The sequence below is a fragment of the Mirounga angustirostris genome, unplaced genomic scaffold (assembly GCF_029215605.1).
Source record: "Mirounga angustirostris isolate CCGP_5_RB_7025 unplaced genomic scaffold, mMirAng1.0.hap1 SCAF_3, whole genome shotgun sequence".
Classification (NCBI taxonomy): Eukaryota; Metazoa; Chordata; class Mammalia; order Carnivora; family Phocidae; genus Mirounga; species Mirounga angustirostris.
In genome coordinates, this window is record NW_026991711.1 from 12,070,757 (window position 1) to 12,085,288 (window position 14,532).

Sequence of the window (14,532 nt, forward strand, 5' to 3'; positions counted from 1 at the left end):
AGGGCTAAAGAGTGCAGGGAGGTGGGAGAGAAAATAAAGTGAAGATCCTCTTTCAAGGACTGAGGCTAGGAAAAAGAAAGTCAGCAGCTGGGAAAGTATAGGACAGGGTCAACAGACGGGCTATGCTTTTGTATCTTTGAGAACACACTCAGAAGAAGGATCCAGTTAAAAATACCTAACCCTAGTCTAGGAGCTTTACACACCCTAACCCTTAATCTTCACAACAGCTCAACAAAATAGATAATATTCTCCCCTTTCCACGGGTAAGGGATCTGAAGTACTCTGGGAGTCTCTGAAAAGCCCACTACAGCATTAACAGGAGAAAGCACCAGATTTAACCATGTGCCAGGCTCATCTTCTAAAAGGAGAGAATGAAGAAGTGGTGTTAGAAAAGGCAATAGAGAATGAGTTAAGAAGAGATGGAGGGTGGGCTTCAGCTAGAAGAATGCTTCATTCTTTTAGCTTGGGGAAAAGAGAAAGGAACAAAGATTGTATGCCTGACCAACTCTTACTCATACCTCAAAACTCAGCTCAAGTATCACCTACAATGGGAAGTCATTGACAACTGCTAACGTGTGGCTATAAACAGTGACAGACCTTATCGTGGGGGTGCATTAGCAGTGAGATGGGCCGAGACCGGGACTAGTCTCGAGGATAGGGATGAAAGGGGGAAGAGCACAGGGAGATGACTGCATCCCAGGACTCAGCTCAGATTAGGCGTCGCACCTGAACACGAGGTTGGTTTTTTTCAGATGACTAACGGGACAGGTGTACCAGGTCTCTGAGCGTCTCGATGAGAATGCAACTCCAGTAATTAACTGTGGGTTCCAGACCTGATATGGAAGACGCCAAAAATGGGCTGTAAACTGGAGACAAGAGGAATGGAGGGTATGGCGATCAGAGTCACTGTGGTGAGAGAGAGTGAAGAGCTCAAGAGTTTATTTACAACAAAAGAGGGCAAATCAAATTGAACTGGGGGAATAAGACAGGTTTCTCCCAAGGAAACACCCATCTCTGCCTACTCTGCTCTCTCCCCCTTCCCTACCATCCCTCAGCTACTAGAATTGCCTGAGCCTCTGTCCTAGCCTCCTAACTCTACTCACTGCTCCGGATGTCCTCACTCGTATCCATGGCAGAGCTCCCACCTAACTACCCACATCCAGTCCAGCTCCCTCTCTCCATAAGCCCCCCCGGGTATCTCTGTACACTACAGAACCCTCCACATTAAATGCGGCCACTGCTGAACTCATCTTTCCACAAAACGAGCTCCCCCTTTTCCACATCCCCTACCTTAGTGAATGGTAACACCATCTATCTACCTACAGCCACCTTCAACTCCTCTTTATCCCCCAAATCCAACAAGTTTTATTGACACAACGTACCTACTCACACATCTTCAGAATCCTTCTTCTCTATCCTGTTCATTCTCACTGCTACTACCTAAGCTGGAGCCTTCAGCATCTCCTGTTGGACTCTATTCACTCTGCTCCTTCTGCTGGCCATCCTTTTGTTTTGATCTAAATCTCTCTGCTCCTTAGAATCTCCTGGGAATGCTTTAAAAATTCAGGTTTCTGATGCCCACATCAGCCCTTCTCAATCTGTCTCTCTGGGGATGGGATCCAGGAATATGGACATTCAGAGAGCTCCATGGTTGATTTTTTTTTTTTTTTTTTTTTTGCAGCCAGGACTCAGGCAGCATTTGGAAAACACTGCTCCCATCACCAACAATAACCTCCCACCTTCCTTCCCCCAGCAACGTGAAGCATTCCCAAGTAGTGCTCTAGATCATCACCTCCTTCCGCTTCTCCGGACTTTGTCTATCATTCATTCCTATCTGTGTTCCTGAAGAGGAGGGAACCATTCCTCTACCTTCTTCCCTAGCTCCTCTTCTCCCTCTTCAGGCGGATGATTTCAGCACACACCTCTTAAACTGCTCAGTCCAGCCATAACCAACAATCCTCTAATTTACTACCTCCTGCCTCTTTGCCAGGCCTGCCCAGGCTCTGTCCCTCTTTGAGGCCCTCTCCCCACTTGCATGCCTGACAAACTCTTACTTATCCCTCAAAAATCAGCTCAAATATCACCTACAGTAACAACTGTGCCTCTCCCTTCACCAGCCCACCCCCGTCAATAAACCCACAGCACCAAGTAGACAAGTTGTTTCATTTCTTTTTTAAAATACTCTCCCACTAGACAATGAACTCCTTGAGGGTGGGAACTAAGCCTGGAATACATTAGACATGCAATTAACGTTGGTTAAGTCTATTGTTGCACAGTGAATATACTGTTAAGTGACTAAGTAATGGGAAAACTTATTATTAAGTATAATAAGTGATACATCTATTAATTAACACATGATTAAGTGATGCACTGGTCTATAAGCAATCTAAAATGAGTCTGGAACATGTTTCCTATGCACTTTTATCGAGTCATAATTACATGACTAGATAGACAGCAATACAGTTTCAAAGACATAGTCACAAATGCCCTACCCTTGATTTAATGCCCTGGAAGCCCCAGCTTTCTTTAGTACTTTGAAAATGCCCTGTTGTGTCTGTTTAGTCTTTGTGCTTGCTGTTCCCTTTCTGCAAAATGCACATTTTCCAACAAATTCTGACGTGGGTGGCTCCTTCACACCATTTGGGTCTCAGCTCAAATGTCACGTTTCCATATATCTTCCCTGACCACACTTGCTGAAGCAGGCATCCACCATAACCTCAATCTCCATGCCATTATACTCGTATTGTCTTCGTGACACTTATCACTATGGGAAATCACACTGTTTGTTAACTTATTGGATGTTGGTCTCCTTTACGCAGTTTACCTCTTCATCCTCTGTACACAAACAGTGTGTGGCTCACATGGGTACCCCATAGACACTTGTTGAATAAATAACTGAGAGGAAGGCAAATGTAACACTAAAACACCATTATCTACCAGTCACATAACGAGGGACATTTGCAGGTGGTAGGAAATGGCAGGGACTTTTTCCCTTGAAAAGAGTATTAGCTCATCATCCATGGGGTCATGGGTAGGCAGATTATTCTTCCTCAGGATATTTACTCAAGATCAGAACTTTGACTTACCAAAGAGCTACACAACTTGCTAAACAAAATCACTTCCCTCTCAGTGGATAACCTTGCAAGGAAAAATTTTAAAGCAGATGACTGCTCACACCCAGTCTTGCCAAAGACCAGTCCTGGAAAAACTGCCCGACGTCCACTAAAGTACTGCGAACACAAGGGACCAAGACTTGTTCAACATTGTCATCCCAGCAACTAGCACAGTTTCTAGCCCACAACAGATGCTCAAAATGTTTGTTAAATGAGCACATAAGACATGCCTTCTGAGGAATGGCCATCCCATCAAGTCTTACCCTGAGGATACACTTATTTTATAAACAGGGCAAGACAACTGAGGAGAAGCCTTGGCCTATGCCTCTCCCTGGGCAGGAGTTTCGTTCCTAGGATTCGGTACTCATCAACCCTGTGCCTTAGGTAATCAAGTATGACCTTCCCCAGTGTCACCATGTATCAAAGCTGAATAAACTTTGCCAACACAATGACTACTACAGTAACCAGTAACCCAGTATAGTAACCTTTTTTATTTTTTCGTGTATTTTGGTCAGCAAGAATAGCTCCGAAGGTTGAAATAACTAAAATTGAAGATTCTACCATTAATTTTATATCCACCAGTGGAGGGCTCACTGTGTGATCCCAAGAAAATCACACCACCTTCTTGACCAGCAGTATTAACAGTCCTTTATCCAACGGGTAGTTTGGGGAAGATTAACTAGCCAGTGGTTGTAACCTACTCTGAGGCTGACGAGTACCATAAGTCGAATTAATAATGAAACAAGGGAAATCATAAATATTCAACCCACTCCAAAACCTGAGAGTGAGGAAAATTTAAAATGATGCCTGTGGCGCTGATATTTTCAGCCTAAGACCTGTATTCTCAGAAAAGATTTCTAACAGTAACAACAGATCTCTAGTATTTGGAAATGTCAACTGCTTCCATACCCAGTCATGAAGCGAGATATGAAGTCCTAACAGAGACAAGCAATTGCAAATTACACTTCTTCAAACAGTTCGTGTTGCTGTACCAGTATTTAATCTCAGTGCTGTTTACTTAACACACAAGCCACCTTACCAAGAGTCAACTGAACAATTTCAGGGAAAAAAATAAAATGGTTTAAAAGGCTATATATACTTCTTTGCCCTCTGCTGACCACCACTGATGTTCAAGTGAAAGATCACAGCAACATCCAGCAGCAATGTCCGCACTTTGCTGCCAAATGACTTAACTTCCTTCCACTTTAATGTACTTTAATCAGTTTTTATTTGTCTAAAAACTCTTAAGGGAGATCGAGGAAGAAAGAAATCTAAGTAAACCTGAGGGGTTAGCTCCTGAGACAGCGGTTGGAAATTTGCATCTGGGGGAGAGCCAGTTCGGTCCCTCTGTAGCCTAAATGGAGCAAGGTGACTGGGAAGGGGGCAGGCTTCCAGCATCTGCTCCACCAGGACAGCCTCTTCTTCAGCCTGGCACACGCGCCGCTCAGCGCAAGGGGTCGAGTCCGGAGAACACCAGGACACCCAGCCCGACCCTAACTGTCCAGCCCACCTGCAGCAGCCCCTGGAACACCTGAGCATCGCACCTGGGGTTCATAGGTGGGGGCCGGGGCTGACCGCGAGACTCAGTCCCCACTGGCCCCTTCAGGCTGAGGTGGGGGCGGTGCCTGCTGCCCCTCACGGGAAGGAACCCCTAAGGTTCGGGCGCGGGGATGGAGGGTCGGCCCCCAAACCTCCTGCAACCCCGAGGGTCCCCGCTGCCCCCAGGCTTCTCAAGGAGGTGCCCAGGGTGGCGCGTAGGGAACAGCCAGGATGGCGGCAGCCGGTACTCACAAAGCCCACTGGAGCCGGTGCTGGTGAACATGGTCCCGCCGGACCCGGAGCCCCCAAGGGGGGACAGGGGGAGGGGAAGTGGAGGTGGAGGGACCCGGCGACCGCGCAGGCGCACTCCCGGCGTGGCAGCGAACCCGGCAACTGGAGTCCACTCCAGGATGCCTGCGAGCGGCGCATGCGCGGACCGTGGGCCGTGCCTCTCCGCCCGCCCCCTCCCTTCCTGCCTGGGAAGGGAAGTCGGTCCGCAGTCGGAGGGATCCGTCTGTCCGGGTTTTCCCGACTGCCGCGGGTCCCCTTTAGAAAAGCAATGGGATGGGGCGCCTGGGTGGCTCAGATGGTTAGGCGTCTGCCTTCGGCTCAGGTCATGATCCCAGGGTCCTGGGATCGAGCCCCACATCGGACTCCTGTTTCAGCGGGGAGCCTGCTTCTCCCTCTCCCTCTGCCTCTCTCCCTGCTCATGCTCTCTCTCTCTCTATCTCAAATGAATAAATAAAAAAAAAAGAAAAAAAAGAAAAGCAATGGGAGTTCGTGGGAGGAGCGGGAGTGTAACTCCTGGAAGCAGCACCTGAGGAGCCTCGTGGCAGCGGATTCCTCCGGAGGGCCGGCGGGGCGAAGGTATTCCTCGCGACCTCTAACCTCTCCCCGGACGGGACGCCCGGCGCGGTCCACGCATGCTCAGTCTTTCTGGGCAGACCCCCCCCCCCCCCGCCTCAGCCCCCGAGGCTCGCGCCCCCGAGGATGTCACAGTAACTCTCTGGCGTTCCGGTGTCCAGCAAGTGCGAGAGTCCGCTCAGTCGCGGAGAGCTGCGCTGTCCAGCTGCCCCCCTCTCCTACGTCGATCCCGCGCGGAATCCCCTCAAGCGCCGGGTGCCGTGGTCACCGGGTCCCACCCTTCCACACCGCGCTGGCAGGTGGTCAGATCCCAGACGTGGCGAGTCTAAGGCTGAGCGACCTTGCTCCCCAGACTTCTGCCTTAGCGGCCTTCCAGACCTAGCCATTTCATTTTTTCTCTCTTGCAAAATGAAATTAATCTTTACTAAGGCAAAGTCATGTTTTTTTGAATGAGCTTGAGCCTGAAAACTTTAATTTTATATTATGTAGTTATTAAAGAATACGTATTATGGGGAGATTGACCAACTACAAGGCTAAATGAAAAGGACAGGCTACACAACGGTATGGCATACTTTAAAAAGGAGATACTTTCTGAGTGCTTGTAAGGGCCAGGCGCTGAGCTAAATCTGGAATTTGTGGAAGAATAAAACACAATTCCTGCCTTTAAGAAGAGGTGCCAGTGACCCAAAATTTTATCACTGATTTATTGCTAGAAGGCAAAAGCATACGTGACTTATTTTCCTTAGGCTTTTCTTTGTTTTGCAGAAGCTGTTGGTAGGCAACAAAACCGGTAGCCAACATAGGTCACTGGTTCTCAAAGTAAGTGTGGCCACCCCACCCCAATTTAGGGAATCCAGACAGGCCACAACTATTTTCATAATTAAGACCTTTTTTTTTTTTTTTTTTTTTTTTTACTCTTATTCACTCAGGAGTATACAGTGGAGTTGCCGGTTGATCAATGCATCCTGTTACAAAAACATGCGTGGGTAAGATCAATTCAAACTGCAAGATAAACCAATACATTTTAGTGTAACAGTACAAAAAGCTCATTGATAGGGTTTCAGATTTCTCATTGCAACTAATCTTTAATAAACTACCGCTTGTTAAGTTATGCTGTAGTGACCAAAATGTCCATATTATCTGAAATGACTTAAATTGCTTCCTTTTCCAACTACAAAGCTGTGTGAGGCCAGATTTTCTTCATGTATTTCAAATGAAACAACTTATCACAACAAACTGAAAGCAGAAGCAGGTATGAGGATCCCGCTGTCTTCTGTAAAGCCAGATCTTAGACATTTGCAAAAATGTGCAATAATGCTATTTTTCCCCATAATTGTTTGCTTGGGAATGTGCAGCAATTTTTCACAAAAATATATTAATGTGCAATGGGTATGTTATTGTTATTTTTAAACGAATTCCGAACAGTTTTTAAATTTTTCTCTCTTAATTAATTTCTAATATATCTAATAGATATAACCCATGTTAGCAAAAGCTCTTGTAGTTCTCGATTATCTTTGAGAGTTCTGAAGAAATCCCAAGATAAAAGGTTTGAGAACTGCTGAGATAGGAGATAAAGCATTCTGAAGTTTGGAAAAACAGACAAAAAACCCTTCACTTATTTATGTTCAATTCTGCAACATTGTTAACTAAATGCACAGTAACTTAATACAGTATGCAGACCTTGCTTGAGAGTATTTTCAGTGATCAGTACCTTGAGTGTACATCTTCTCTGCACTCAGAACCTGGACGTGTTAACTGGTAGAAAGCTGTAGGTTTGTCTTCTAAGAAGCAAGTATTGTCCTTGGATGGGCAGCATCAGCTTCACCTGGGATCTTGTTTGGACTAGAGAGCGCCAGGCCCTACCCCTAGACCTATTAAAGCTGCGTTTAACAAGACCCTCAGGTGATTTGTATGCACAAGTCTGAGAAGTAGTGCAGTGATTCTCAACAGAGGGCAGTTTTTGGCCTCCAGAGGACACCTGCCAATATTTGGAGACATTTTTGGTGTTACAGTTGTGAGAGGGGTCCACTACTGGCATCTAATGGGCAGATGGGATGCTGCTAAACACCCTACAATACACAGGGCCGCCTGCCACAATGAAGAACTCTCCTGTGCGCCTGGATGGCTCAGTGGGTTAAGCATCTGACTCGATCTCAGCTCAGGTTTTCATCTCAGGATTATGAGTTCAAGCCCTGAAAAAAAAAAAAATTCTCCTGCCCAAAATGTCAATAGTGTGAGGTTGAGAACTCCTACACTGGTGTGATTTAGCCAACGATTATCATACAATCCCAGCTTGCTCAGTGTATATCATTTCTTCTTTTTATCACCACCATATCAAATTTATTATTCCAATGGTACTAATACAGCTGGATGCTCAGTGTATATCATTTCTAAAGTCCTTGCCTGTATTCCACCTTGTCTCTTCTCTAGATTGTATTATGGAGAACTAATTCTGTCAATTACTAGGCATCATCATTTGCCTTGCCATGTCTTGCTGAATCTGCTTTCTACATTGGGGTAAGAGTGGTAAGTTTGAAAGAGTAAGCCCCTAGCAGGCAGGGAATGTATCTTACCAAATGTTGTATCCTACCCATTTTGCGTCTCTTGGTGTGAAGGCATTGTCTTCCTTTCATGAAATAAAACACAGCATCTCTAAGGATTTAGCATTAGAAAGCAAATCTCCAGGGGAGTCCTAGGGGAAGGTTGCTGATCAAACATCCCTGACATGTGCTTTTCCTGTAGATTTCAGCTTGCCTTTAGCACAATGTTCTTTTCCTAGAGCAGAGCTAGAAAGAATTTTTCCTAAAGTTTACCAACAGTAGAAGGGGCCAACAACAACCAAATTAAGAACCACAGACTTCCAAAGTACCAAGTTCTGATCATAGGACAGCTACTGTGCCTTAAGCTTGTAAATCACATCCTATTTCCATATTCAGGCTGAGGACCCCCTTTCCAAATCCCCAGGGATTGTAGTCAGCAACCTTTTGGAGAAATCAGTAGATAATGACTCGGGTTGATGGTCAGTCCTTGGATGAAGTAGCCTTTATACTCATCAAGAGCATTTTCAGCATATAATATCTATGAAACTAATATTTATAAGAAAATAGGTCTGGAGGCTTTTTAAAGAATTAGTTACGTCTTTTTACTGATTCAATAATATTCGTAACAGCTGTCTACCGAGCAGGGAGCATTTTGGAAATCCGTTAAGTGTATTTTGGGTTGTCACAATGAATTGGAGGATCCTGCATGGGGTCCAGTAAATGCTAAACACAATCCTTTTACCAAAAAAAAAAAAAAAAAAAAAAAAAAAAGAATCGTTCTCTTTCCTAACCTGAATGTTTTACTCTCCAACCTCATGCTTCTTATGTAGGTAAAAGTCTATTTGTATTTATCTGAATCTAGAACCAATTCCATTTCACATGTAAACATGTGCTTGGTAGAGTTTTAATTCATGCTGAATTTTGCAGGAACGCAACTAGTTACTGTTTCAGTTGTTATTTGGAACTTAATCAAGAGTTGTTCACCAATTCAACAACTCTGCTTGTTGCACTGAAGTCACCAGTACCAATTTACATGGGTGGCTGATGCACTATTAGTGATTCTGTAGCTTTCAAAAAGATGTACAAACCTAGCCCTTATTATAAAAATACTACATATAATGCGAAATATTAAGAAAAGGTGTTGAGAATACTCCATTGAATATTTGAAAGTGTCCATATGCACAACATAGTTTTTTTCTAATTCATTTAGATGAATCCACCAAGATTAAGCGAATATTATATAAAGACACAGAGTTGGCAAAGGTAGAAACTTCAGAGATTTAAGGAGAGTTTGAAATTCATAAGACCATCCCTGAAATGTTTCTTTTAAAACCTAATCTGAAAGATATAGGTACCATTTCTTATAGAATGACATAAATTATAGCAATCTGTGGTAATCCAAACAATATGGGAAGAAAATTAATTTTACCAGTCATATAAAAGGTTACTAATTATGAGAGTAAGAAATTTTAAAGATTTCTTCTATTCTGTTGAGCAATAATATTGTATGTAGAAGGATCTACGAGAAATCCAAAGAGCTGAAAAATAGGCCATGAAGTGATCTACAAACAGAATATCTGTTGCAAATGAACGCAAGTAACCTACATAATAATGAAACTTTGCTGACCACAAATCCCAGGATTCGTGGGATAAAAACACTGAGCAGGAAATGTACTTCCATATGTATAGACAATGGATACTTGGAGTTGTGAAAATGTGAAATTCTTAAAAATTATTTCACAGGAAATTTTGTCCTTTTCCAATGTCCTTTTGCAACAGATGGTCAGTGAGTAATCTGGGTTGATAAACAACTGGAAAGTAGCAACAGCCTTGTTAGTGAGTCATTGAATTTTTCATTGACGACCTCAGTCACCAAAAATCTTAGTGAAAGACCCACAAATCAATGAATCCTATCAGTGCTATTGATAGAATTCAAATTAATACCTTAAATATAAGATTACTTTGTAATCTTTACAGAGACTGAAAAGGAGTTTGACTGCCTTATGCTACATATGAAATAAGATAGTATTCCAAAGAAAATTGTTTTAAAATACTTTATTTGTTCTTTGATACTAACATGCAACTTTTGTTTCAATCAATGAAAAATTACTAATATCAAAATGTTAAAAAGTGATTTGACATATATATCATACGTGCCAGAAATGTTAAATGAAGTCTTTAAACTGCAAGTAAATAAGATTAAGATTACTAAAGAAGAAGGAATTATCACGAAATTTTTCAACAAATTTATGTCATTTTAAGAGATGCTTTCTTGCCCAGAATTTTCACAGTTCCCATATCTGTAGCAGATAAGACTACATAGGTCTAAAATACTGGTGTGGGATTGTATTGCTAATTTTCATGCTACTTAAAAACATATAATGGGGGCGCCTGGGTGGCTCAGTCGTTAAGCGTCTGCCCTCGGCTCAGGTCATGATCCCAGGGTCCTGGGATTGAGCCCCGCATCAGGCTCCCTGCTCCGCGGGAAGCCTGCTTCTCCCTCTCCCGCTCACCCTGCTTGTGTTCCCTCTCTTGCTGTGTTTCTGCCAAATAAATAAATAAAATCTTTTTTTTTTTTTCAAAAACCCACTTTATTTTTTTTTTTGTAGTTTTTAATGTTATTATATTATGTTAGTCACCATACAATACATCTTTAGTTTTTGATGTAGTGATCCATGATCCATTGTTTTTGTATAACACCCAGTGCTCCATGCAGTACGTGCCCTCCTTAATACCCATCACCGGGCTAACCAATCCCCCCTTCCCCCCCCCAGAACCCTGTTTGTTTCTCAGGTCCATAGTCTCTCATGGTTCATCTCTCCCTCCAATTCCTGCCCCATTTTTCCCTTCCTTCTCCTAATGTCCTCCATGTTATTCCTTATGTTCCACAAATAAGTGAAACCATATGATAATTGACTTTCTCTGCTTGACTTATTTCGCTTAGTATAATCTCCTCCAGTCCCATCCATGTTGATGTACAAGTTGGGTATTCATCTTTTCTGATGGCTGAGTAATATTCCATTGTATATATGGACCATATCTTCTTTATCCATTCATTTGTTGAAGGGCATCTCGGCTCTTTCCACAGTTTGGCTATTGCGGCCATTGCTGCTATGAACATTGGGGTGCATATGGCCCTTCTTTTCACTACATCTGTGTCTTTGGGGTAAATACCCAGTAGTGCAATTGCTGGGTCATAGGATAGCTCTGTTTTTAAATTTTTGAGGAACCTCCACACTGTTTTCCAAAGTGGCTGTACCAACTTGCATTCCCACCAACAGTGTAAGAGGGTTCCCCTTTCTCCACAACCTCTCCAACATTTGTTGTTTCTTTCCCTGTCCATTTTGGCCATTCTAACTGGTGTAAGGTGGTATCTCAGTGTGGTTTTGATTTGGATTTCCCTGATGGCTAATGATGATGAACATTTTTTCATGTGTCTGTTAGCCATTTGTATGTCTTCTTCGGAGAAGTGTCTGTTCATCTCTTCTGCCCACTTTTTGACTTATTTGTTTTTTGGGTGTTGAGTTTGAGAAGTTCTTTATAGATTTTGGATACCAGCCCTTTATCTGTAGTGTCATTTGCAAATATCTTGTCCCATTCTGTGGGTTGCCTCTTTGTTTTGTTGACTGTTTCCTTTGCTGTGCAGAAGCTTTTTATCTTGATGAAGTCCCAAAAGTTCATTTTTGCTTTTGTTTCACTAGCTTTTGGAGATGTATCTTGAAAGAAGTTGCTGTGGCCGATGTCAAAGAGGTTACTGCCTATGTTCTCCTCTAGGATTTTGATGGATTCCTGTCTCACATTGAGGTCTTTCATCCACTTTGAGTTTATCTTTGTGAGTGGTGTTAGAGAATGGTCGAGTTTCATTCTTCTGCATGTGGCTGTCCAATTTTCCCAGCACCATTTATTGAAGAGACTGTCTTTTCTCCGTTGCATGTTTTTTCCTGCTTTGTCAAAGATTATTTGACCATAGAGTTGAGGGTCCATATCTGGGTTCTCTATTCTGTTCCATTGGTCTGTATGTCTGTTTTTGTGCCAGTACCATGCTGTCTTGGTGATCACAGCTTTGTAATATAGCTTGAAATCGGGCAACGTGATGCCCCCAGCTTTGTTTTTCTTTTTCAACATCTCCTTGGCGATTCGGGGTCTTTTCTGCTTCCATACAAATTTTAGGATTGTTTGTTCCAGCACTTTGAAAAGTGTCATTGGAATTTTGATCGGGATGGCATTGAAGGTTTAGATTGCTCTGGGTAGCATAGACATTTTAACAATGTTTATTCTTCCGATCCATGAGCATGGAATATTTTTCCATCTTTTTGTGTCTTCTTCAATTTCTTTCATGAGTGTTTTGTAGTTCCTAGAGTATAGATCCCTTACCTCTTTGGTTAGGTTTATTCCGAGGTATCTTATGGTTTTTGGTGCTATTGTAAATGGAATCGTTTCTCTAATTTCTCTTTCTACAGTTGCATTGTTAGTGTATAAGAAAGCAACTGATTTCTGTGCATTGATTTTGTATCCTGCCACATTACTGAATTGCTGGATGAGTTCTAGTAATTTGGGGGTGGAGTCTTTTGGGTTTCCCACATAAAGTATCATGCTGTCTGCGAAAAGAGAGAGTTTGACTTCTTCTTTGCCAATTTGAATACCTTTTATTTCTTTTTGTTGTCTGATTGCTGTTGCTAGGGCTTCTAGCACTATGTTGAACAACAGTGGTGAGAGTGGGCACCCTTGACGTGTTCCTGATCTTAAGGGAAAGGCTCTCAGGTTTTCCCCATTGAGGATGATATTCGCTGTGGGTTTTTCATAGATGGATTTTATGAACTTGAGGAATGTTCCCTCTATCCCTATACTCTGGAGAGTTTTAATCAGGAAAGGATGTTGTATTTTGTCAAATGCTTTTTCTGCATCAATTGAGAGGACCATATTGTTCTTCTCCCTCCTCTTATTAATGTGTTCTATCACACTGATTGATTTGCGAGTGTTGAACCACCCTTGCATCCCGGGTATAAATCCCACTTGGTCGTGGTGGATGATCCTTTTAATGTATTGTTGGATCCTATTAGCTAGGATTTTGTTGAGGATTATGGAATCCACATTCATCAGGGATATCGGTCTGAAATTCTCCTTTTTGATGGGGTCTTTGCCTGGTTTGGGGATTAAGGTAATGCTGGCCTCATAGAATGAGTTTGGAAGTTTTCCTTCTGTTTCTATTTTTTTAAACAGCTTCAGGAGAATAGGTATTATTTCTTCTTTGAATGTTTGGTAGAATTCCCCAGGGAATCCACCAGGCCCTGGACTCTTGTTTTTTGGGAGGTTTTTGATCACTGCTTCAATCTCGTTACTGGTTATTGGCCTATTCAGGTTGTCAATTTCTTCCTGTTCCAGGCTTGGCAGCTTATAGGTTTCCAGGAAGGCCTCCATTTCATCCAGATTGCTCAGTTTATTGGCATATAGTTGTTGATAATAATTTCTAATAATTGTTTCTATTTCCTTGGTGTTAGTCGTGATCTCTCCCCTTTCATTCATAATTTTATTAATTTGGGTCCTTTCTCTCTTCTTTTGGATAAGTCTGGCCAGTGGTTTATCCATCTTATTAATTCTTTCAAAGAACCAACTTCTAGTTTCGTTGATCTGATCTACTGTGTTTCTGGTTTCTAATTCATTGATTTCTGCTCTAATTTATTTCTCTTCTAATGCATGGCTTAGGTGTCGTTTGTTGCTTTTTCTCTAGTTCTTAAATAAATAAAATCTTAAAAAAAACATATAATGGTTAGATCTAGAGATCAGTGTGGATTTATATTATCAAATTAGGTGATTAGTCCACTTGAAAATGATGAAACACATTAGCTAATTTGCAGGAAATGTTAATTGACCTAAAACGTGATTTGGGGGGACGTCCGTCTTCAACATTATTTTTTAGAGTATTCCCAACTGCACATTTAGGTGCAGAGGAGCAATTCCTGCCGAAGCGACAAAATTTAACAGAACATTTGAGATTTCTTTTAATAGAATTAGAACCTCATCAATTAATTAAAAAAATATTTCAGGTGATCACCATCTGTTTTAGCTTGGGTCTCACCAAAGGCAGACTTTGAGACAAAGTTTCAAGTTGTCTTGAAGCTGCCTTAGGAAAGACCAGTGGGAGAATGGGAAGTGAGACAAGGAAAGGAAGGGTAGCCTCCCTCGGGAGGCAGTCCCAGAGGGCTACCTGCGGGCCATGCAGTTTCCCAGCCCTGGCAGCCCACCCTGTGAAGGAGCAGAGGCTGCGGTGGGAGGGCAAGACTGCAAGCTAAGAGCTGCAATGGGGGGTAGGGGGCGCCTGGAGGGCCCAGTCGGTTAAGCAAGGCATCAGGTCATGATCCCAGGGCCCTGGGATGGAGCCCTGCATTGGGCTCCTTGCTCAGTGGGGAGCCTGCTTCTCCCTCTGCCCTTTGATCCTCCCCTGCTCATGCTCTCTCTCTCAAATAATTAAAATCTTA

The 14,532-nt window shown here is 42.8% G+C and overlaps 1 protein-coding gene and 1 long non-coding RNA gene across 2 annotated transcripts in view; one reads left to right on the plus strand and one right to left on the minus strand.

The window, feature by feature from the left end:
* Positions 1 to 5,071, minus strand: part of UBAC2 (UBA domain containing 2) — a 185,984-nt gene extending 180,913 nt beyond the window's left edge. The window contains exon 1 of the mRNA XM_064585933.1: positions 4,905 to 5,071. Coding sequence (XP_064442003.1) covers positions 4,905 to 4,935 — 31 coding nt within the window. The 5' untranslated portion in view covers positions 4,936 to 5,071. The remainder of the gene's footprint in view (positions 1 to 4,904) is intronic.
* Positions 5,072 to 5,145: 74 nt separating this feature from the next.
* Positions 5,146 to 14,532, plus strand: part of LOC123839864 (uncharacterized) — a 56,908-nt gene continuing 47,521 nt past the window's right edge. The window contains exons 1-4 of the long non-coding RNA XR_006789772.3: positions 5,146 to 5,519; positions 6,282 to 6,335; positions 6,446 to 6,502; positions 7,947 to 8,042. This is a non-coding gene — a long non-coding RNA (uncharacterized LOC123839864). The remainder of the gene's footprint in view (positions 5,520 to 6,281; positions 6,336 to 6,445; positions 6,503 to 7,946; positions 8,043 to 14,532) is intronic.